This window comes from Aquila chrysaetos, chromosome 5, assembly GCF_900496995.4.
Source record: "Aquila chrysaetos chrysaetos chromosome 5, bAquChr1.4, whole genome shotgun sequence".
Lineage (NCBI taxonomy): Eukaryota > Metazoa > Chordata > Aves > Accipitriformes > Accipitridae > Aquila > Aquila chrysaetos.
The window spans coordinates 58,400,891-58,424,844 of NC_044008.1; the positions used below are offsets into that span (position 1 = coordinate 58,400,891).

General features: G+C 38.9%; 1 protein-coding gene across 2 annotated transcripts; it reads left to right on the top strand.

Moving 5' to 3' along the window:
- Positions 1-1,575: 1,575 nt before the first annotated feature.
- On the top strand, positions 1,576-23,806 carry CLPX (caseinolytic mitochondrial matrix peptidase chaperone subunit X). Of its 2 annotated transcripts, XM_030013333.1 has the most exons (14): positions 1,576-1,733; positions 5,874-6,034; positions 7,542-7,659; positions 12,476-12,630; positions 13,510-13,669; positions 14,886-14,927; positions 16,138-16,314; positions 17,196-17,360; positions 17,709-17,797; positions 18,355-18,519; positions 19,546-19,845; positions 20,359-20,451; positions 20,704-20,810; positions 21,946-23,806. In XM_030013333.1, exons 1-14 carry the CDS (start codon positions 1,664-1,666, stop codon positions 22,034-22,036), a joined length of 1,893 nt encoding a protein of 630 aa, XP_029869193.1. In that variant the 5' UTR covers positions 1,576-1,663; the 3' UTR covers positions 22,037-23,806. The 2 variants fall into 2 exon arrangements, with proteins under 2 accessions (XP_029869193.1, XP_029869194.1); XM_030013334.2 differs by lacking the exon at positions 14,886-14,927 and having other exon boundaries at positions 1,578-1,733.
- Positions 23,807-23,954: the final 148 nt, after the last annotated feature.

Consider the following 23,954-nt stretch of genomic DNA (forward strand, 5'->3'; position numbering starts at 1 on the left):
GAGCACAGGCGGGGCGGAAAACGGGGCGGCCGCCATTGCTGCCGAGGCGGAAGTAAGCTGTTCCGGCGCCATCGCTACCGAGGTAGAATCACGTGCCCACGCGACGGGGCGGTGATTGGTCGGTGGGCTATAAGGGGCCGCGGCCGCCATTAGCGTCCCTGCGGCGGGAGCGTCTGAGGAACCGGTCGCTGCTGTTGTTTCGCTGCTCGGCCGGTTCTTCACAGAATCGGGTTTTAATCTAGGAAAAAAGGCGCGGCAGCTCCCTGGTGGTGTTTTATTCCGCTCTCTGCCGCCGCTCCGCTTGGCTCAGGTGTCACTGTGACTTGCCACTGCCATCCAGCGGGAAAGCGCGCCATTTTTTTATATATGTGAGAAATCCCGAGTGATTTCAGTGAACGCCCTGGTGAGTGAAACGGCATGTGTTCAAGTCAGCGTCTTACTTTTAATATAGTAGGTTTTATCCATCTCTCTTCATCCGAGTGTTCTGCAGTGCTTGTTCGTCTAATACAAAATCTGGATCCTTTCATCAGCTGGGTCTATTCCAACTAAATTTATTTTTTAAAAAGCTGAATTCAAGGCTGTGCTAAAAAGTGAGTTACAAACCACTTCTATTGATGCATGTCAGTATGTCCCTGAGCCTAACCTGGTATTCCTGCCTAACTCCCTCAAAAAGCTCCTGAAAGGAAACATGGTGGTGGATTTAATGCAGATTAAAATCAGATTAGCAGGTGCCTGGCTGTCGGTGGTGGTGTTAAACCTGTATTTTTACAAAGGTTAAAATCCATCCAGAGCTTGGCAGAAATTTCAGTGTTCCTGCTGTATGTGGCTGCTGCCGACGTGGCCTAATGGCGTTTGCTGTAGGGCAGCTCAGGGTGGATGAGGAGGGTGGCCCGTGGCGTATTCCCGTCTCCCAGATGATCCTCTGAACAACCGTTGGGATCAATTAGCTTTGTTTAATTGGTATGTGACAAGTAGGAGTTGGAGGTGAGTTGAAAGAAACGGGCGATAGATACCTGTCGGTTGTACGCGCGTTCTCCATGAGATACGTCTAGAGGATGCACTTGATTAGGTTATATATATATATACACACACACACATAATGTTGTGCCCTGGCTGAAGATCACCCTGTGATGCAAGGCGTCGTTTTCACCTCTGTCCCAAAGTTGCTTCATTTTGCCTCAAGTTTTCAGCTGCTGTTTCAGGTTGATTTTTCACGAAAGGCTTTTCAGAAAACTATTTCTGGGATCCAAGGGAAATGTTTTTCTCCTGTTGTATTTAGGAAGGAGAATTAAAAGGCGGGAATCGCCTGAAATACCGTGTGTACAGGGGAGGGTGCGGGGGTTCCGTTGCCGTCCGGACTACATTTCCCATGATGCAATGCGCCGGCACCGGCGACCTCCCCGCACCGCTAGGACTACATCTTCCATGAGGCCCCGCGCGGACGCCGGGACGGCGGCGAGCGAGGCGCCCGCGCGCTGCCCGCTGGGAGCGGTAGTCCGCGGGGTGTGCGCGGTGACGCTAGGCGGGCGGCAGCGCGCTACCGTCACTGAGGCGGCGCCGGGCGGGGGAGGGGGTGTTTACGGCGCGGGTGGGGCGCGCAGCACCGCCGCCAGCGAGGCCTAGTCGGTGGCGGGGGGGAGCGGGCCGGGCCCGCGACCGCGCCATGTCCGCCTGCCACAGCTGCGCCGCCGCCGCCCGCCTCCTGGGCTCTACGCTGCCCTCCGCGCGGAGAGGTAACCGCCGTCCTCCGCTCGCCGTCGCCAGGGCCCGGGGGGGCTGGGCCCCTCCGTCCCGGGGGCCTCACGGGGCCTGGAGCGCGGCGGCCCCTTCCGCTCCCCGCCGCCTCCCTGAGGGGAAACGGCGTTCCCTCCGGCCGCCGCGCGGCTGTCACCGCTCCGCGCCCCTCCAGCTCCGCCGCTGCCGGTGATTGATTCTCGGGAGCGGGGCCCGCCGGGTCAGTGCCGGAGCGGTGTCGGCGGGGAGCAGCCGCGCTCTGGCGGCAGCGAGACGAGCCGGCCCGGGGAGTTCCGTGCTGCAGCGCCGCGATAAGGGCTTCGGTTAGGCCGCGGGTGGCTGCCTCGGCCCTTTTCTTTTCTTCCCCCCTCCCCCTCATTAATCTTTTGCTAGTGTCACCCTGGGTGGTGTGAGGGGACGGCCGGTGGCGCGTCAGGATTAAGGGCAGTATTACATGGTGTGAATTTCTGGATAATTAGCCCGCATTGAAATACCTTTCGGGAGATGTAATGCGAGAACGGAGTTTATTTCAACAGAAGGGATTTTCAGCAGCAGTCGTCCAGTGTGCGTTACCCTGTAGTGCTAGTTAATGAGCCTAATTAGCTGACTGATTAAAAGCCTGCCTTTTTTACAACCTAAACTTGAAACATTTCTCATGAAGACTTGGGGTCAGTTAGGAAAAAGTAATTATTTCCAACTTGGTAGAAGGGTGAGACTGTGCAAACCACTTACTGGAAGTTGAAGGGGAGGGAGGCTGTTACTTTTTTGCTACTTTTGTCCTTTTCATGGTGCTCTTGTGGGTAGTGAGAGTTGACATATGGCATGCTGCTTATAGTGAAAGGCAGACCACTCCCAAATTGTGCTGAAAATCTCTACTGCTGCCACATTTGCAACAGGGTTTTGGATGATTGTACCCTCAGCAATAGCCTGAGATGATTTATTACCTTCGAGAGGTGAGTTAACTCATTGCCGTTGACTTTACATTTACATCTCTTGACGTCACATGTGCTGAAAGGCTTAAACCAGTACTTTCAACTTCAGCCTGTCTGGCCTTGTGTAAAGCCACTGAAGCAATAAACTTTAAAGCAAGTAACATTCTGAATTAACTTTAGGATTATCTTTTCTTTTTAAAAAAAATTGTATTGTTTTGTCAGAACTAAGGTTTAAAAGTGACGTGTAAAAGAATAAATGAGACTAAAACACAGATACAGAGTCATAAGATTATTTACGCATCAGTTTTCCATGAAAGTTCTTAAAAAAAAAAAAAAATCTTGTTTTGGTGCATTTTTGTTGTTGTAACAGATTATGTCTTCTGCCAGGTACTTTGTTTGCTATTATTGCTGGTTGGTATAAACTTGAGAGTATTCAGAGTGCACAGATAAGTCTAGTTGATCAAGTGTTGTGTGTGACAGAGGAGAATTGTCTTGTCACGGTCTCCCTGTCACTTCCTTGGGCAATAGATTCTTCCAAGATATTTGAAGCTTGGCCCAAAAGTCAGTATTTCTTTCCTCGAGTATCAGTTAAAGGTTAATAAGGTGTAAAGGAGCCTCCCGTTATGTCTTAACACACTAATGTGAACTCTCTGGATAGATGCCATTGCTGCTACCAACATTCTTATGTTAGGTACATGTCTTTTAAGTTTACTGTTTGAAAAAAACACCCAAGCCCTGATTGCTAGTTGTGTGTGTGAGCAAATACTGCTGTGCTAGCCAGCTGTTGCATATTTGAACATTTATCAGTATCTGGATCATTCAGTGGAAGTTGCTAGGCATTGGGCTGGAATGTTGATTTCTCCCGAAAATCTGCCTCTGGGTTCATTTATGCAAGAAAATAGTTGCGATAACTTTCTTACTGCTTCATTCTTTAATTGTACAATGATATTTTGTCAAAAAAAGTATCACTCAGACCTCATGATAAGCACAGGGACAAGGCTTTTCCTATTCAGCCACAAGCTGATGTAGCAGTAATAGGATATTATTTTCTTTTCTTTCTAGTTTAGCCTATCTACACCCTTTAGAGTTCAGCATGTGTAGCAGTGTGAGTTTAATGTTCCCAAAAGGCTGGCCAGCTAAGACTTTTGTGAGAGTGAATTTAACAGCAACAAAAGCGTTACAATGTGGGTGTAATGCTGCTGGCTGGCCTAGATCTGCCAGTGTCCTGTCAAATGCCCCACAGCTGCTGCATTTCTGATCAATAGACGGGCATACTCCGTAACGTGGCACTTAACCAGCTCAATACTTGACACCGTGTATGGTGTCATACTTCATCCAATGCAGTTTTCAGTGCATTTTCTGTGTCACAGGTGTGCTCTGAATTAAAATCAGTGATCTTTAGTCCATGTGCAGTGCTTAGTGGTAAAATGCTTGAGTTGAGAAGTAAAATGTATTAGTGCTTCATCCTTTCTCCCCAGGCCAAATCTTCCTGTATTGCAGGAAGGTTGTGTAACTTCAGGTTTTGTTCAGGGGAGGTGAGATGGGTTTTTTATTTTGTTAAGGGGTCTTTTCTCAATTGCCTTTAGAAGTGGTAAAACAAATCTCGGTAAAGGAACCGTCTATGAGGAATAAGCCCCCAAGACAGGGAATTGATGCCGAACAGCTATTGCATTGTAAATGCTCACCACAGCTTATTCTCTGCTCACAAGTGCACTTGGCGCACATAGTCTTCAGAGTTCTCTGCAGATTCAATTGAAAGAATGCAACTGCTTGTGAAAGTGAGCCAGCATTTTTAAGTTTACGGGGCTATTTTCATAGTTTATCCTATGTAATCTAAGGCATCTTGCTGTGTTGCAGTGGCACTCAGCAGAGGAATTTAAAACTGGTGAGCACATTGATCGTTATTCCTCCCTCACGTTTACAGACAGAAGTAATGCTATTACAGATGTCTAAAAGATTACATTTTTAATCATGTTAAAAATAACTGCAAATCATCTTCAAGTTCAGGAATCTTAAGCAGCATGTAAGTTAATAAAACAACTTCAAATCTCATTTGACACTGTCTTCTTGGTTGTGACTTTGCAGAAGCCTGTGAGAGTTTTCCTGGTAAATTTAGGCTCATCCATAATGCTTTTCTTCTTAAATGTCCTTTTTCAACTAAGATTCCAGATATTAGTTGTCATTGTTATCTCTTTCAAAGCAAATTAACTGTACTCCTCTTGCCATTCTTACGGTTTTTATTCTTTTTTCAGAAGAGTTTTTGAAGTTTACTATAGGATTGTCTCATCTTTCCAACAGTAAAACCATATATTGTCAGCAAGTTTTTAATTGTTATTGTTGCTATATAGCTCTTCTGTTGGCAAGTCACAGAGCTTTTATCAAAACCAGAGAGCAAGTGAGAAATTTGCCACTTTAAATGCGAGAGAGAGGTGAGAGATGGATTCCAGGCTCTTGCCTATGTTGAGAGATGTTGCAATCACAAGCACGACATATGTTGATTCACATCATACCTAGCCATGAAATGTAATCCTGCCCGCTGTTGCAAGAGGAGGAAAAGGCTGTTTAGTTTCTCAATGAGGTTTTTTTCATGTTGGCAATAAGCTATTTCAACAAAGTTAAGATTATGCTGAATTTACTTGTGCCTGTCTGTCAGCACATGCCAAATATGACACTACCTTTCAGTTTTCCTCAGGACAATTTTTTTTGTCAAGCAGTACCTCAAATTCCTGGAAACCAGTTTTTAGTAGAGATCACAAGTGAAAGCCAAATCCAGATGTGCAGTCTGTGAGTTTGAGATACTTCTTTGGTAATTTTTGCGTAATAAGGAGATGCTTCAAAGGTCTCTCTTTTACTTCAGGGGTTGAAATATTTCACAATAAGCGCTGGATGTTGATTGTATTTATCATTCTGAGGATCAGTTTCATAACTAGGATGTTCCTTATTTCATGACAGAATGGGACTCTCAATTATCTGACGCTAGAGGACCTGGAGTTACTTTTGGGTCATTTTTGGACAATCCAGGCAGTTTTTAATGAGATGAACATTAAGGTGGTGAAGAGAATTTATTTTGGATAACTGGAATTTGGATGTTCTGTTGCTGAAACCTTTGAGCTCCATTTAATGTAAATAAATTCTGGCATTTGGTGGCACTGGGATTAGAACTAGAGTATTTTTAATGTTTAATTTTCATGTTTTCATTTTTTTTAGGTATTACTTGTGGTCGTACACGCATCCCTGTTTTAGGAAAACTTGGGACTTTTGAAACTTGTTCCCTAAGACGGATTCCCCTTAGAAACTTTTCGGAAACACCAGCCTATTTTGCTTCAAAGGACGGTGCAAGCAAGGAGGGTTCTGGAGATGGAAGCAAGGTAATCTCCACGCATTAGGTTTTTCAGTAGTTTATATAAAATATTTCTTAAATATTTTTAGTATTTTTTTTTCCTTACTTAAAATTAGAATCTTGAAATTTTTGCTAACTCTTGACATTTCTGATCCTTCAAATTGCTACAACTGACAGTGAAGAAGAAAAAAATTGTATTGTGAATATGTTAGCAGACAAACCTTATAAACATCCCATAATGCTTTTCCCAGTTTTATAAATCTTTTTGCCTAGCATAAAGGGACACTTGAAAACTTCGTAGAATGTTATAAATCCACAACAGGTTTCAGGATCTCAGGAAAGAGTAGTAGTCAGAACTATTCTTCTTCAAAAGCCTGCTATGTCCAAGTAGGCTTTTTAAGGGAAGTACATTTTAAAGTGTTTTTGTTTTCAGCACTGTTTTGGTAGTTGTATTAAGCAAGACAAGTTTGTGAGGAGACTAGCTTTATTCTTTTCAGTAAATTGTAATCTATTTTCATCCTAGTCTTTCTCTATAATTATAGTTAATAAACAGCTTCTTCAGTTAAATGATTACCTGAGAATAAAACTGCTCTTTAGTCAGCAAATAAGATTTTGAGAGTTCACAGGCAATAACTTTGCCTTAGTATGGCATGTTGTAACATCTGAGGTACTGTCCAGATGACACAGGTGTGTTCTGAAGATTCAGATTAAACTTTTTTAAAAAATAAAGAAGGAAGATAAAAAAATTTTAATAGTCTTTTTCTTGAGAAGGGTTGTGAGGAGAAATGAGTAGGCAAGCAAGGTTTAAAAAAAAATGGCAAACTGCCTTAGAAAAGGGAAGAGAGATCTTTGCTGTTTCCTAAAATATAATAGCTTTTATTATTAATCAAAGTATGAAGGCATAGAATGGATAGAGTTTTAAAAAATGTTGACCTTGAACACCACTAAGCAAAGTAACATGGAGAAAGACAAGTAGGTCTCCGTCAGGGAACTCTGCCTTAGAAGTAAAAGATAAAATATTTCCAAGCAATTTCTGAGATGCTTGTTTTATAGGCCATATCTACCCTACACCCATCTGCCAGCATAGCTACATCTGTCAAGGACGTGAGAAGAGTTGTGGCTTCAGAAACCCTTAGAATCAACACAGTTGCGATAATGAAATTACTCTATAAGTATGATTTGTTTTCTTCTTTGGTGTTAGAATAAATTACATTGAAATATACTATTAAAACATTCTTGATGCAGTTAACTTGTTATTGTTCTAGTGCCAGTCAAGCAGTTCTAATGTGGATATGGGATGCATCTTCCATGGGCATCCAAAATTGGTAGATATGGGAAATGCAGATGTGTGTACACTTCCAAATGTTTATATCGTGTTGTTCTAAGTTTTGAAAGCCTTTAAAAAATCCTGACAATAGTTATTTTGTCATTCAGCTATTGCAATATTCACATTACTGGATTCCATAAACACGCTGCTAAATGCCTAATGTAACAGCTCCATTGTTTGGGGCTAATTGTCTGGAAATCTTTTTTAGAAGTCTGTCGGTGAGGGGGGTGGTAAAAAGACAAGCTCTGGAAGCTCTGGGAAAGGAGGGAACCAGCTGCGCTGCCCAAAGTGTGGTGACTTGTGCACACACGTGGAGACCTTTGTGTGTAAGTTTTAATGAATACTTTCTTTTTTAAATAGACACTGAGGTGACTATATTTGTGAGCTAACGTAGGCCTGATAGCTAAGTTTTAGCCTAACTAATTATGCAATGTCAAAAATTTTCTTATGCTTAGTTTGGCCGCGTTGGCATAAGCATGTATTGTTTCTCTGGATACATTTGTGTAATTTCCTATGATGTGTGGTGGAGCTGAATATGGCGGTGGAATTCGGACCGCAACTGTGAATACACAGTTTTAAAATAGTTTGTTACATTTTATGCAGTGGAAGAGATGCTCACATAAACAATACCATTTAACTACTGATGATTCTTTCTGTCCATTATATAAATATATACTTATATATGTGTATGTTTGTAATGTCTGTCCTTTGTTTACTAAATAATAAAACTTTAATCCTGCATGTAGTGTAACCAAAGTGCTTATCCAGCTGAGGAGTTAGTATATGACAGATGGCTTACTAGAATGGTCTTCTATGGTGAAGTAAGATCCATAATACATTCCAAATAGGAGGCTGGAAAGTCCAAATAGAGAATCCAAAATGTGTCAGATGCCTGGTGTCCAGCAGAAATAGCTACTTTTTTTGAAGTACAGTCCAAATTAATGCTAGTTATGCTTTAGGCTCTATCAGACTTGAAGACGTTTATCCTTATTTCAGTGCTAATGAGACCAGCCTAGAAAATAGTTGTCAGAAAGCAAATACCCATTGTTAGGGCTCAGGGAGGAAGTATCGAGTCATAATCAGACGTGTGCACTAAGAAGCTTAAGACAAGGTCAGCTTAAACTTGTTCAACAGTTGTTAATATCACAGTTGGTGAAGATAGTGAGCAGATGTCCTATTATTTGCTGCTACTCATATAAAATAATATTTAATAAAAATGATCAAAGATCATGAATCACAAGACAATTCTATAATAACAGTATATTTATTTATGTTAGATAAAAGGATCAGTCCTCAGCTACTGTTTTTTCCCCGAAATATTAAGCTTTTTGTTGTTGTTGTTGTTCAAAACTATAGGCAACAAGGTTTTCTGTAAAATCTGGCACTAGTTGATGGAACTAGAAATACAACCTGTGTGGTGTTCAATATGTTGGCCTCTCCATGGACTAGGTATGGTTGAAAACAGTGGAAGGATTTTTAACCTCATTTATATTCTTATGAGATGATTCATGAGTAGACAGAGACATTTTGAAGCACTCTCACTTCAGTGGTGTGTTTGCTCCCCTTGTTACTGGAGTTTGTGGTTTTATCTGGAAATACCGTTCAAGCATTGCCCCAGAGTAGAACAATCACTGTGTATCCCTGGAAAGCAGATATGTGATTTAGTATATTGTCAGTGTCTCTAGGAATCTTTAAGCATGCTTGAAAACTTTCATAGGAAGAGAATTCATTCATACTAACGTTATGGGAGAAAATGTCTGGTATACACAATCTCAAATTCACAAGTAGTGATACCGCACTTGAATTGCGGCATCAGAATGGCACAGGTACTGTAAACAGCTTGGGACTTGAAACCCACTTTGTACTTGTAAAATCAGTGTTGCAGCTGGACAGATTTGTTAGAAGCTTGAAAGTCAAAACATGAGGAAGTCGTCTTGTGAATAATTGAATGTATCTACTTTTCTTATCCTTGCAAGTTCTACTCTGAGGCTTTAGGATTTTACAGCCTTTAAATGAAGTCTGTTACTAGTTTAAACTAAGTACAGTGTCACCAGATAATGGAGTAGAGCAGACCTTTTTGTTCATCTTGAGAACAGCTGGCAGTTTTCTGTTAATTGGTAACTTAAAAAAAAAAAATAAACCGATGATTGTAATTGCTCTAATTTCTCAGAAATTCCTGTGAGTCATGGTCAAGTTTTCTCTGGACCTGTGTCTTTCTGTTTTAGTCTGTTAGTTTGAGCACACTGCTTCCCAGCCAAACTGTAGAATATAAAGCAGCTGGAAAATGGAAGAGCTAATTATCTTAAAAATTATTTTAAAAAAGAAAACAAAAACTAATAAGAAAAAAAGGCTGGTTGTCCAGTGGAGTTATTTTTTAACAGGGCTTCTCTTTGTATCCAGAAATCTTGCACAAGGATATGCTTCGCAGTGGTTTTCCAGTAATTAACTGTTAAGGAAGAATATGAGGCAAACCAAAATGAATTTTGCTTTGACACACTTTCTCAGCACTTCCTGTATTGTTTTGTGTTGTGAGAATCTGTAAGGAGAGGTTTGTGATCAGTGAAATAAGACGTGAGCCTCAGATGTAGAGTGAAATCCAATAGCTATAAAGCTGATTGACATAAGCCTTATCTAGGTGCTGCTTTTACTGTCTTCACCTGCTGCCATCAGGTTAGCTCCCATCCTCCAAAGCAAGACTTCCTGCTACTGTACATACGTAATAGGCAGGAAGGTTCCCTGTTCTCTTTCTCTTGATGTCTTTTTACCTTACAGTGGTTTAACAGTAGCCCATTATCTCAACCCTACAAGTATTTTTAAGACTAATCCTCCGGTGGTTTTGGCTTCCTGTATGTATTGTAAAAACCTGACCTGTCTCTTTGGCAAGGTCAGCTCTTACGGACTTTAGAAATCTCTTTGCAAATGCAGCCTCTGTGGTAATGTTGCCTGAATCAAAAACAACAGTTAACTTACATTTTACCACACTGTAAATATTTGCAGACATTTTAATGACAGTGAGGTAATTTGACATGAAGGCTCTTTGCCTCTGTGCTGTTGTGTTTGCTAAAAGAACATATAAAACCATGCCAGTATTTAAGAATAGCAAAGTTGTTTGCAATTTTGAATGCTCAGTTTTAGGGAGATAGCGGTGCTTAAACTTGGTATCCCTGTATTTCAGAGCAAACTTCTCAAATTTTTTTGTTCTGTTAAAACTTGTATTGGTACTTTTTTCCAGATTGCTGTGTAGATGATAGAAACTGGCCACTTTCACAGCTGTGTTTTGGTAACTGAGCCTCCTCCTCAAGGCACCCCATACATCAAAGTTTCTCTGTAACCATCGACCCTATTGGTCTTGCTGAAATGAGGAAGATCTCTAATAACTTTCCTCTGTGCTGCTTGAAGTAATTGATAAAAGTGTACTCTGCACAATAATTTTTTCAGTGAATGATGTTTTAAAGATGCACAATAGTATTCTTAATTGCCTGCTCTTTGTTTTCTTTTTTTTTTTTAACTATTCCCATGGATCTATAAAGGGGGCAAGTATTCTCACGGCTCTTCCATCCTAATAAAGCCGACTATTAGCGTTGCATAAGGAAGGGCAACAGCCTCATGACACTGTAGTCATTAAGAATATCAGAGGTGTTTTGAGTGAGCATTGGGAGAAAGTTTGAGGGTTTTGCCCTACAGTATTGTTGGTGAATAACAGTTATGTAAGAGGGGTGCAGGCAAGTGGTTCTCCATTGCATTCCCATCAGGCAGATAACAGTAATTTGGACTGTTGCCAGGAGAACTTTCCAGTTGTTACGCAAATTTTTCTTTGGAGTAGAGTTAATAAAGCTGTGATGGTCACAGTATTATGTGCTACATTCTTAAAATAATCTGCTGGTCATACTTATCCAGTCATAACGTGTGTTTAATATTAAAATAAAAACTCACCTACTCCTCTTTTGCTGATGCCAGCTCTATGGGAGGCAACAACAAGTTATAAATAAGCAGCTTGTTTGTTGCTAGAGGCTGTTACTAAAATCAGGTGGTACTACAGTGTTCAAGCCATTTTCTAAAAACTTCTTATGATTTCAGAAGTTTTGACATTGAAGTTTTTCATGTGGTTGTTTTGCTACATTTACTTTGCTTTTAATTTAATACATTTACTAATATATTTACTTTAAATCAGTCCTGTTGCACATGATTTGCATTTAATAGCATAGTAGTATGGTCAGAAAAGATCTATTTTGAATTACAAATTTATTCTTCTCTACTGTCTATTTTCGATTATTTCAACTTCGCTTTTCCAAAGGAGAAAAAAAAAGTAGTGCAAGTTCTAGTTTGCAGGCTTTTGAAACCAGTCTTTGCAGATAACATGATTTCTTGAGACATAGTTCACAAAGTCAGCGGTAGGAGGGTTTGGCTTTTGGAATTTGAAAGAAATTTGTTCTACTCTTGACAGTAAAAATAAATAAGCAAAAGATCTTGCAAAACATCAAAGTCCCGATCATCTGTTGCATACCACCGCTGCCTCTTGTTGGGAGGAGGCCTTTGTGTGACCCCTCTGTGCTCTGTGTCCTGGGCTTAGGTGACTTGAACATGCTCCATAGTGTTGTTCCACAGCCAGTGAGATGCAGAGACTGGGAGCTGCCACAGCTGTCCTCTCCTGAACCTGCTGCATGCTATCCTTGATATTGTAGATTGCTTCCCCACACTTTAGAGTAGTCTGTCCCAAATGACGTTTTTTGGTTGTTTGTTTTTTTTTTTTTTTTTTTTTTTTGCCTGCTAGTTTGAGAGTTAGGAACAATTCCTGCATAGTTAGAAGCCCTCATTAGTTTTGCATCACTCTGAGATGCCAAATTTCCTCTTCTGAGTGTAGTACTACTGAATAAGTATGAAATAGATTTTTGCTTTTTAACCCCTTGTTTGGTTGATGCCCTGCGTTGAGACTTTTTGGGCAAATTGCATTTCCTCTGTGTCAAATTTCATCGTCCACTAATTGCTTTTAAAGCTTCTAAGGTGAACAAAGGGGAAGTGTTGTGTAAACACAGGTGGCTATGCTGTCTTACAGGTGCTTGTCCTGTATATGACAAACTTGGGCAGTTGATTGAGTGCTGTCTAAGCAATTCCTGTTGCCATTTTGTTTTACTTTTTCTGCAGCTTCCACCCGTTTTGTGAAGTGTGAAAAGTGTCACCATTTTTTTGTTGTACTGTCAGAGGCAGACACAAAAAAGAGCATCATTAAAGAGCCCGAGTTGGCAGCAGAAGCTGTGAAATTGGCATTCCAGCAGAAGCCACCGCCTCCACCGAAAAAGGTATGGTTCTTAATTTCACCCCAGGGTTTCCTTGTATTACAGCATGGTGAAATGCTTTGCTTCTTAATCTGCATCAGGTGTGTAATGGTCTACTTTGATAGAGCAACAAACAAGAAAGACGATCAGCTCAGGATTAAACCTTTGAGAGCTATGTGACCCAGCAGAGCACTGATAAAGTGAACAAGTAGATCCAATAAAAGTATTTGGGCTTATTTTCCTCTGCCTTTGTATGGTGACTGAAGTCCAGTACCTTCATTTTTTCCTTGTGACCCTGAGGCTAACTTCAACCCTCACCAACTGTGGTATCTTTTATTTCCTCCCTCACCAACTGTAGTATCTTTTATTTCCTGCTGTGGCCTCATATTCTGCACCCTTACATTAGCAACTTCCTTCTGTAGCTGCAGAACCTTGCAGAACCTTTTATTTGTCCTGTTTTTGGTCAAGAAATGTGGCTGATTAGCTTGTGGCTGTGACCCATCTTATTTGGTTTCCCTTTCCCAAATAGTGAGGGAGCTTATTGTGTTTCTCAGTTCCTAGTGGACTGTAATGATTTCTGAAGCTGCGTGTGGCTCCTGGATAGTCCTCTTGTAAGACATTAAATATTCTTGAAATTTCTGTTCCTCTTACAAAGTTGGGTGAAAATAAGAATGGATTTAAGTATTAGTAGGGAAGAACCGACAGACACGATATGATTAAGTGCCATGTTTTTAAGTAAACTTATCAACAGGAATATATTTTTTATTTTAGATGTTGGGTTTCTGTTTCTCAGTTCTGTAATGGTTGGTTTGGACCAAAGTCCATCTTTGGCACAATATACTATTTTTTATTTTTTGCTGCAGGGTGGTTTAGAAGTGTTATTAAAATTGAGTTATTTTTCAGATTTATAACTACCTCGACAAATATGTTGTTGGTCAGTGTTTTGCCAAGAAGGTGCTTTCAGTTGCTGTGTACAATCATTACAAGAGAATCTACAATAATATCCCAGCTAACCTGAGACAACAAGCAGAAGTTGAAAAGCAGAATTCTTTAACACCGAGAGGTTTGTATTATGTTTGGTATTTTTTTGGTCAAATAAAACTTACCATTTCAGGGCTCTAATGTAATAAACCTGGGAAGGATTTTACCTTGACACTAGATGTTCTGTAATTGGAATGAGCTAAAAGAATTTCTATTACATTTAATTTTCACTGTATGCAAACTTCTGTGATTTATTTAAAAGTAATCGAGGGTTTATGATGCCATGGGTATGGCCTCCTGTTATTACATGGTTAGCATTTTTTACTGACGCATGTTATTAGGTATTTTCCTTTAACTTCATAAAGTGAGCCTCCTAAAGTTTTCTTTCTTATCTCTTTTACTGCTTAATGGTAAATCTGCTGCTTAATCTGCAAGCAACAATGTAGATCATGAAGACAATATTTTGCATAGTGAATTTGATGAATAACTAGCTTTCTAACCTCACTTGCTGCTGTTGGCAGCATCTGTTAGTCACCATAGTATTGTTCCATATCTAGCAGGTGTAGATGGAGTTACTTTTGGCAGTACGGTTGCTACTGAGTAAGTGTGTAGCTATGTTGATCTAATTTATTTTTGGAAGTAGGATTAAGTTACTGTGTCTGATTCAAAACGTACCTTGATTTTTTTTTTTTTTAAGGTGTTTTGTTCTGTTTTGCAATAAATAGTATGCTAAGCAAACAATCTTATTTGTTTTTTTGAATTTATGTAAAGAAGTATTTTAACCGAGGGGAAAACATTAGTAGCACTTTTCTGGTAATGGTAGGAGAGCAGCTGTGTACCTGGCACAGAGAAGTTTCTGACCATCCACAGGAAGATAAAATGGTGCACACCCAGAGGGACTGGCAGTGAACATTTATAATGGGTAGTACTTTGAAATATGTGAAATCTTATGTTGTAACACTCGGATATAAATGTGAGAGTTTAAGGAAGACTTTTCAAAACAAAGTTATATTACAGCATTTTTTCCCCTTCTGTAAGTGGCTTAAAAATGAAAATCTAATCAGAGTTAATAGACTGTTACTGTTTTAAGTAGTAGAAAGCTTGCTGTCATTTTATAAGCATGCCAGTTGGGTTTTGGGTTAATTTTGACAGCAATAAATACTAATTCATGTGGGGATTTCTTGTTAGAAATACATTCATATACAGTGATGAGATTTATTCAGAAGAGGGCAAGAGGTGGAGAATTTATAAGCTTTTATAAACTTATTTTTTATTACTGTTTTCATCCTCTCTCTTAGAATTAGAAATCAGAAGACGGGAGGATGAGTACAGATTTACAAGTAAGTGAACTCTCTCCTCATGTCCTCCTCTGCAATATCTACTCTTTCGATGTTAATGTAGAATAGTCTTTAGTGACCGCTCCTTTGAAATGCTGGGTAAAATCCTGCTTGCTTTTCTTCTGCAAGTAAATTTAATTGATGGCATTGAGTGCATTTTTAACAAAGGTGACTAGGATTTGAGACTCTATCTAGTTCTAGGTGGAAAGCAGGTAAATTGTAAAAATACCTTTTATGAAGTTGGTTAAATAATTATCTGTCCTTAGAATTGTTCTCAGTAGACTGAGTGAAATTGCTTTTTTTTTTTTTTTTTTTTTTTTTTTTTTACTTAGATCTGAGGTGTGATTATATTAGTAATGCCATACAGAATATAATGTGAGGTAGATAGTAAAGGAAGTTATGCAACTGTTTTCTGCAGGGTATTTGTCCTCTTAAAAGGCACTGTCACCTTGAACCTCAGAATGCCTTTTTTTTTTTTTTTTTGCCAGTTGATGTCAGTTATGTTTATTTTCAGTCCACCAGAACTCTCCTGGCTATTGAACTTCTTCCTTAGACTAGTGTAGATCAATTTGTATGCCCAGTTACACCTCTTCAAACCATTTTCTTAATCTTCAGAATTGTACCCTGCAAGCCAATTAAAACTAGTGCTCTGAAAAAAGAAAATCCGTCTCAATCTCCATATTCATGTGTAGAGACAAAACCTGTAACAACTGAACTAAGACGAGTCTTTAAATCTTGAGAGTAGACCTGTGCATTGCTTTTGTAATTGTTACAGTATGTAACAATTCCTGTTGTACTGTACTGTATGTGCAGTTCCTGTACTTTTTCATCATAGAGATCAACAGTTTGGGTTTATTTCCTCTCGTGTGGTAAAAAAAAAAAATCATAAAAAATTACAGCTAAAATGAGTTAATTTGTAAGGACTGAAAATTTCTCTTGTTTTTTAATGTAGAGGAATATTTTTAGATAATCCACTGTACCACTGGAAATTCTTTTCATGTATGAAAAATATATGCTTGTGCAAAAATATGATTGGAACTCATGTTTTTGTAATAGTTGTGCCATGTTTCTGTTGCAGTCCTATCTGTAAACTTCTGTACAGATAGAATTATAGATTTGCAGAACAAAACAGAAGAACCAAGCTTTTATTATGTATTTAAGGTGATGGCAGTCCTTCTTAGTGCTCAAACAGTACTATTATTGTTCTCTTCAGAACTACTGCAGATTGCTGGAATCAGTCCACACGGTAATGCTTTAGGAGCATCAATGCAGCAACAAATGAACCAGCAGATACCTCAGGAGAAACGGGGAGGAGAAGTACTAGATTCACCCAATGATGACATAAAACTTGAAAAAAGTAATATTTTGCTGCTTGGACCAACTGGATCAGGTATACAGCTGCAGGTTTTTATAGGTGTCAGATTTTTCTTAGAATTGATTGTTAATGAGTGATTTTCCTCTCTTGTGATTATTCCAATTTGGTGTATAAAAAGCTGAACTGTGAATTCCAAACTGGGATTTTTGTACTTTCATGCCATGGTAACAAGCTGAGCTAAATGGCCTTGAAAAGGAAGGAGGTCTAGTCATGTGGTTTTCTTTGTTTGTTTTTTTTGTGGGTTTTTTTTTTAAATTGCCTATATTTACTGACTGATTAAAAGATGCAACTTTCACTAAGCTGAAATAAAATGCATTTAAAGTTTCTCTGCTTTAGATGGCAAGCTGAGATGCTGCAGTTAGAAAGTGTTGTTTCACCTCTGGGACAGATCTGTTGCAGGGGGGTTAAAAGAGAGATTATATTTGTATGTTCATAAGAAGTGGGAGTGTTTGTGCTGAAGTGATAGCATTTTGCAGACTATTTGGAAGAACATTCACTAAATAATATTTTAATTCTGTTTCTCCCGAACTTCAAAGCAGGAGCAATTGGACTTTGCACTGTACCCCGAGTGTCTGCAAAGTGCTACTGATTTATTTAATCTTTAATCTATGCAAGTACCTGTATTCTGTTTTTTACATCCTGTAACATACTGTGTACATTTCAAGCTGCCTCAAATGTGTAGTATTAGTCTAATTCAGAAATACAGCTTGCCAATGTAAAAAACACTGTTTATGAAAACTGGCTTCCTTGGAAATTATTCTTATATGAATATATGAATATGCTGGCATCATTCAAAATGTCTAAGGACAGTAATGATGATCATATGGTAAATATTTGGTTTTGTGTGCTCTAAAGAAATGTATAGAAGTTGTAACATACAGTTTTTATTTCATCAGGTAAAACCTTGCTGGCGCAGACTCTAGCTAAATGCCTAGATGTACCTTTTGCTATCTGTGATTGTACTACCTTGACTCAAGCTGGCTATGTTGGTGAAGACATTGAATCTGTCATTGCGAAACTTCTGCAAGATGCCAACTACAATGTAGAAAAAGCTCAGCAAGGTAGACTTTTACAATATGTTTCCTGAAGTTCATTCATAGACACTGTTAATCTCACCTAAGTGCTCTAAACTTTGAGACCACCAGTATTTCTGTAATTTGTAGTCCTGTTGCATGTACCTGAATTTTAACACTTTAAATCAGAAATAATAAACCTGAAAAGAGCTCTAAGCATATCTTGTAGTTTTTGTTCTTGTCCATAGTTGGACAAGATTGCACACATTTTTGCAACCTACAGTATGGGAAGTAGAACAGACTGCTGCTGTCTTAAATTATGTTCTTCCCTGTGTGTAAGTTCTTGCTTCTCTTAAAAAGTGGAGTCTTCCTTAAATCCATTTTCTGTAACTGCAGGAATTGTTTTTCTGGATGAAGTGGATAAGATTGGCAGCGTTCCTGGTATTCATCAGTTACGGGATGTTGGAGGAGAAGGTGTTCAACAAGTAAGTACTTCTGTGGAGTGATTTCACTTTGTAAGCAAACAGCCCATCAAGTCTACATATCATCCTATCATGTCAAATAGCACGGGAGTGTATAGAGTCATAGTTCTTCAGTTCTTTAATTACTAACCTTTGAAACCCTAATCTTTCCTCTTTACTTTCTTCATTCCACCCCCCCCCCCCCCAAAACTCAAAAGCAACTCAAGACTGCTTCATAGAAACATTTTAATTGAAAAATGTCCTTGCAGCATTCAGATAGAAAGTTGCATAATGTAGGCAAGAATAGATAACATTTTCCATTTTGACAAAACTATTAAAGCAACTTGTTACTAATTGCAGCTCATAATGTGCATGGGAGTCACATTAAAGAAAGATTTTTGTCTATCATTGAATGGGATTATTTGTCTCGTATGGAAAACCGATTTCTTTATACACTTACTATAAAGGCATAAGGGATTAAATAATGTAAATACATCTGTGAAAGTAAGCACAATATGGTGTGTCGTCTTATGTGATGCTACACAGTGGAATTTTATATTACTTATTTCTTTCCTTCTTAGGGCTTGTTAAAATTACTAGAAGGCACAATAGTAAACGTTCCAGAAAAGAATTCTCGTAAACTGCGTGGAGAAACAGTGCAAGTTGACACAACAAACATCCTCTTTGTAGCTTCTGGTGCTTTTAATGGTCTTGACAGAATTATCAGCAGGAGGAAAAATGAAAAAGTGAGTGCATCAGGCTGTATTTGAATGGAGAAATGATTATCTTAATTACTGCTCACAGTACTGACTCCTAAAGGTTTTGCTATATTTGTAAATCCACTAAGTTTTTTTTGTAGAGCAGCAGTTTTCCATCTGTTATCTGGGAACCTGAGGTTAAGCCTAAGAAAGGTAGCAAAGAACAAGCCTATTGTTAGTAGGCTTAAGTAGCTTGCAGTGGTCTCTACTGCCACAGAGAAATTTTTGGCATATGCAAATAGGAAGAAAATAGGGGGGAAAAGAAGGTTGAAAGCTGTTGGTAGAGGACTTGCTGTCCATACTTAAGTGGTAAACTTTTTACATTCTTGTCATGTCCTACGTTTCTTAAAAACAGAATATGTGAAACAGTTCTAGCAGTTGTAATAGGATTCTTTCATTTGCAGTGTACCAAGTATGAAACTGAGAAAAAGCTTTTTTCTTCTGATATCCAAAGGTTTACTGTTGATACTCAGATAGTTTGAGCAAATGGTGCTAAAAGCTATCATCACCTTAAGTACCTAGTCATGCAGTTCACTGTTTTGTGTATTAATGTCTGGGGACAGACTTGTTCTGACTGCAGCTTTCTGACAAAATGTGCACCCTGTTTCTAACAGGGGTGTGACTGAAATCCAAATTACTGTTTATGATAATTAATGTAGCTTTTCATGCAAGCATTCTTGTATGGATTTGCTTCACTTCTTAAGAGACCTTTTTGGTGTTGCTGGTATTTGCAAACTCATCAGGATGTTACTAACCTTTTTTTTTTATTTTAAGAAAAACTTACTCTTATTCAGTCTGATGTGTTGATACCTTACTGAAGGTATTAAAAGTTATAACAAATTCATGGTGTGCAAGGTGTCCAATTTTACTATAAGTAATTTCTTGAGCTTGAATTAATATGTAATGACATAATCAGTTACTCCAGATTTTTTTTATGCACATGGCACGTGATTTAGTTACATAAAGAAAACTTAACTATGATAGTTCTGTAAGTGTAACATGTTTGTTTTGCAGTATCTAGGATTTGGGACACCATCTAATATGGGAAAAGGCAGAAGGGCTGCAGCAGCCGCTGATCTTGCGAATATAAGTGGAGAGTCCGATCCACATGAAGATATAGAAGAAAAGGATCGCTTGCTGCGTCACGTGGAAGCCAGAGATCTCATTGAGTTTGGCATGATTCCTGAGTTTGTGGGACGTTTGCCTGTTGTGGTTCCTCTGCACAGCCTAGATGAGAAAACCCTTGTACGAATTCTTACTGAGCCACGAAATGCTGTCGTTCCTCAATACCAGGCACTATTCAGCATGGATAAGGTTTGAATTTTTATTTGACTACTCTTCAATATTCTTGTTTATAAATACAGTGTTAAAGTGATCCAAAATGTCAATTTAAATCACTTCTTCCTCCCACATGTGCACCTCCCCACTCTGAAAAAAAGTAAGCTAACTCATTAAAACCTGACTGGTTTAGATGGGATAACTGTCCTTGTGGGGTAAGTAATCTGGAAATGGTTGAGTTGCTCTTCATGTTAACATTCAAATGAACATCCATGACCTTGCTTAATAGACATCAAGAGCCACTTCATGTACTGTAGATGTACTTGTATTAGTTGTATGTAAAGGGACATAGTCAATACTGGTAACGTTAGGCAAATATAAAGTGTAGCTGAAGCTTTATGTACGTAGCTTAAATGTTAAGTCTTCTGGTTGGTAACAAGTAAATAGCTACTGTTTGTTATTTTCAGTAATGCTTGCGCTGTCCCACTCAACACACTGTTAAGTTATAAATTAAATAATTAACTAAACTTAGCATTTTTCTCTTTGTAGTGTGAATTAAATGTAACTGAAGATGCACTGAAGGCTATAGCCAGACTGGCCCTGGACAGAAAAACTGGTGCAAGAGGTCTTCGATCTATAATGGTGAGTAAACTAAGTCTCATATTGAGTGAATGAAGCTACCTGTGTTTGTGTGTATGGACCTAATGGTGACAATTTTCAGTCAAAACCTCACTTAGTTCTGGGTCTTACATGGATACAGTAAGTCTCTTTCTAAAACTGCGGGTATTCGGAGTTCTTCCAAGAAAACTCTCTAGCTCTGAAAATCACTTGCTAACCATATTGTTATGTAGAAGAGGGCACACAGAAATGTTTTTTCCCTCTATTTTCTTGTAGGAAAAGCTGTTGCTGGAGCCCATGTTTGAAGTGCCCAATTCTGACATTGTATGCGTGGAAGTTGACAAAGATGTTGTAGAAGGCAAAAAAGAGCCAGGATACATTAGGTAAAACCATAATGGAAGTATCAGAACAGACAAGTAACGCAGCTAGACAGGTATTCTGATGGTTGCTGTAGGAACAAGTGTATAAACACAAAACCATGCACACAACCTGAAAAGGATCTGATTCTCTGTATACTGTACACAGCTGAATTAGTGCCTATTCTGTCCTAGAGACTTTGGTTTTGTATGGCTTTAGTTTTTAAATAGAAAACTAAAAATAAACTTATATATGAAGTTACTTTAAGCCTTTTGTGTGTGTGTGTGTATACCTGTAGAAATAGAAGTAAATTATAAGCATCATAAGTTAACAGTAAAAATCTGAATTTTAATTGTGACTGTACTGAAATTTCTGAAATGGAACTCTTTCCTTCCTCCTTCTACTTTCTGCCACTGAGGTGTTTTTTTTTTTAATGCAAGCTCCAGGCTGCTGCAGTTTTCTTCTCCGTTGCTCTTGGAGCAGTGGAGAGCCACAAAGGCACATCTATTGATTTACTGAACTCTTGTTAAAATAATCAATTTAATGTTGTAAAGTTTGTATTATGGTAATGATGTGGTGGAATGCTGAAAGCACTGGGCAAATTTGGATTTAAAAAAAATAATCTTGGTGAACAAGGATAGAGTCGAGAGGGAAGGGGTCTGGTTAACAACACAGGTCTGAAATTTAGGAATTGCCTTGGTTTCTACCCCTGACAACTTTTTTGAGTGACTTTGTCCACTGAGGTACGTGCTTTGTATTCATCTGTGTCTGTGCTGAAGCTTGGCTCAGCATACCTACTGTTTCAAAGGGGATGGATGGTTGGAGTGGAAAGTACTATGCTTACGCTGATGGTTGCTTTAAGTGATTTTATAGAGCACCAGCATTCATGTTTGCTGGAAACATTAAATTTACTGATTAAATCAAACAACTTAACTGAATTCAACAGCCTTTTGATTTTCAGTAATGAGACTGCATACTGGCAGTAGTGTAAATCTGCGCAGCACCATTTTCAGATCAGAAGGTCGTTTAGCAGATGGGTGCTTGTCAGAGCATTTGTCATTGGGGCGCTTTGCAGGTGGCATGTTTACCAGAAGCTATGGAAACCATCTCCGTTCTTTTCCTCAATTTCTAAAGTATCTGATCAGTTTGTTTTAATTATAGGGCTCCCACTAAAGATTCATCTGAAGAAGAATATGACTCTGGCGTTGAGGAAGAAGGCTGGCCTCGACAAGCAGATGCTGCAAACCATTAAAGACTGTCAGAATGCTCACCTGCATAAAGCGCACTTGGTTATTTCCTTACGATTGCCTCTGGCTTCAGCCTGATACTGAAGGCATCGGATCTATCTCGGATATGATACGTGATGAGGAACTTTATTAGATAAATCAGATTGTGTATTTTATTGCAACATCACATTGATTTATTTGATGGACATTGTGTGGACTTGGATGGCATAATGTTCAAATATGAATTGTATATTACACTTGTTCAATTAAAATGTATAGCAAATATAGCAGCACCTGGATTGCTCTTTCTAGAAACTAAAACAGCAATGCAGGTGCTGCCAATAGTTAGATTTGACAATAATGTTACTCTACAAATGGGAAATCAAGATTTATAATTAGTTGAGGGTGAATAAACTATTAGCTCCTCATATGACTCGCAGGGGGTTACGTTCGGGTCAGTGTTTGATTTCTGCTGGTGTTTGAAACTGGATGGGTGCTGGAGTGACTTGTTACATTGGTGGGGGAGGAAGCCCTTCCAACAGGATTTTGGAAAAACTGGGACATACTCTGACACTGCTGGGAGATTCTGCAAAAATGTGGCACTAGTTTGTCACAGTAATTTGAATGCAATTTTAAGTAATAGCCTTTCCTTCACCTCTCCATTAGGAGTAAGTTTCAGTCACCTTGAATACTGTGAAAGAAGGTGAAGTCAGTAATTTGCTCATTTTTCCAGAAGGGTAAACCGGATTTCGAGGAAGCAGTAAGCCATCTGAATTTGGATGAGAAGTTGACATAAATTTTTAAATATTAATGTTCTAATATAGTACATTTTGTTTAACGTATTGGAACTATCATGCATCAATTTTTTGGTGCCAGGTATTTGCCCAACCTATCTTATAATGTTAAGAGATGAAAGAAGTAAATGTGTAATATTTTTGATGTAATCAGTAGTGATTGTTCACATGACACAGTGCTTTTTAAGTTATACGCTCAAATGCTAGTATTGCATCTTGTGGTTTTGTCTTTGATTTTTAGTCTCACAGCAAAACAATTCTCCTTCTTCTGTTCTACACCACAATTAATTCAATCCTTTAGGAAAGTCTTTGTAAAAACACTAAAGGACCTGTATGTTTTTGATTTGTTTCAGGAATTAAAATTGTTGCTTACAACTTTTTGTCTTTCGGTGATACGTGGACTTAAGTTTTACTGACCCCTTTTTCTAAAATTTTAATTCATGCTATTTAAATAAAACTTTCATCGTTCTTCTCAGTCTAGTGGATCTTTTAGGACAGGAAGGGACACTGCAGAGGTGTTGACACTATTTTTGTTGTTAATTTTTGTCATGTAAATTTTATGTAATACTTGTGTTCTTACCAAGAAGCAGTGTGACATGCAGTTGTAGCCAGATGCAACAGATACTTCCCTTAGGATTTCAGTTTTTTTCAGGTTAAATGACCCACTAATGGTTCAGAACAAGCTGCCTTCGGAGTTGAGGATATTTCTAGAAGCTTAGTCCCCTCAAAATGGGAATCTGTGGTGAACTATCTGTAACTGCATCCTCACTTTCCTTTTTGTAGAGTGAAAAAAATATAACCGCTTTTAATTCTGAATCCTTTAATTGAAATCCTTTTTTAAATGGATTGAAAAAACATTTTAGGCAAAACTGTTCAACAACTTAGTTTTGAAAGTTGTTTGGAATTATGTAACCGAGAACTGTTTTTAAGGAAACAAAATGCCGTGTAACTACAGTTTGTACTTCACCTTTGGCGTTTGAATAAAACAAAGCGAATACTCAAGCAGCGGAGAGTTGTTATCCCTGGCGTCATCCCCAGAAACTTTAAATTTTATGGCTCTTTGGGGTTTTTTTGGTTGTGTTTTTTTTTAAGAGGACCTACAGGAAAGAAAAAAAGGTGCTGGGGGGGGGGGGGCGGCGGCGGCCTTCCA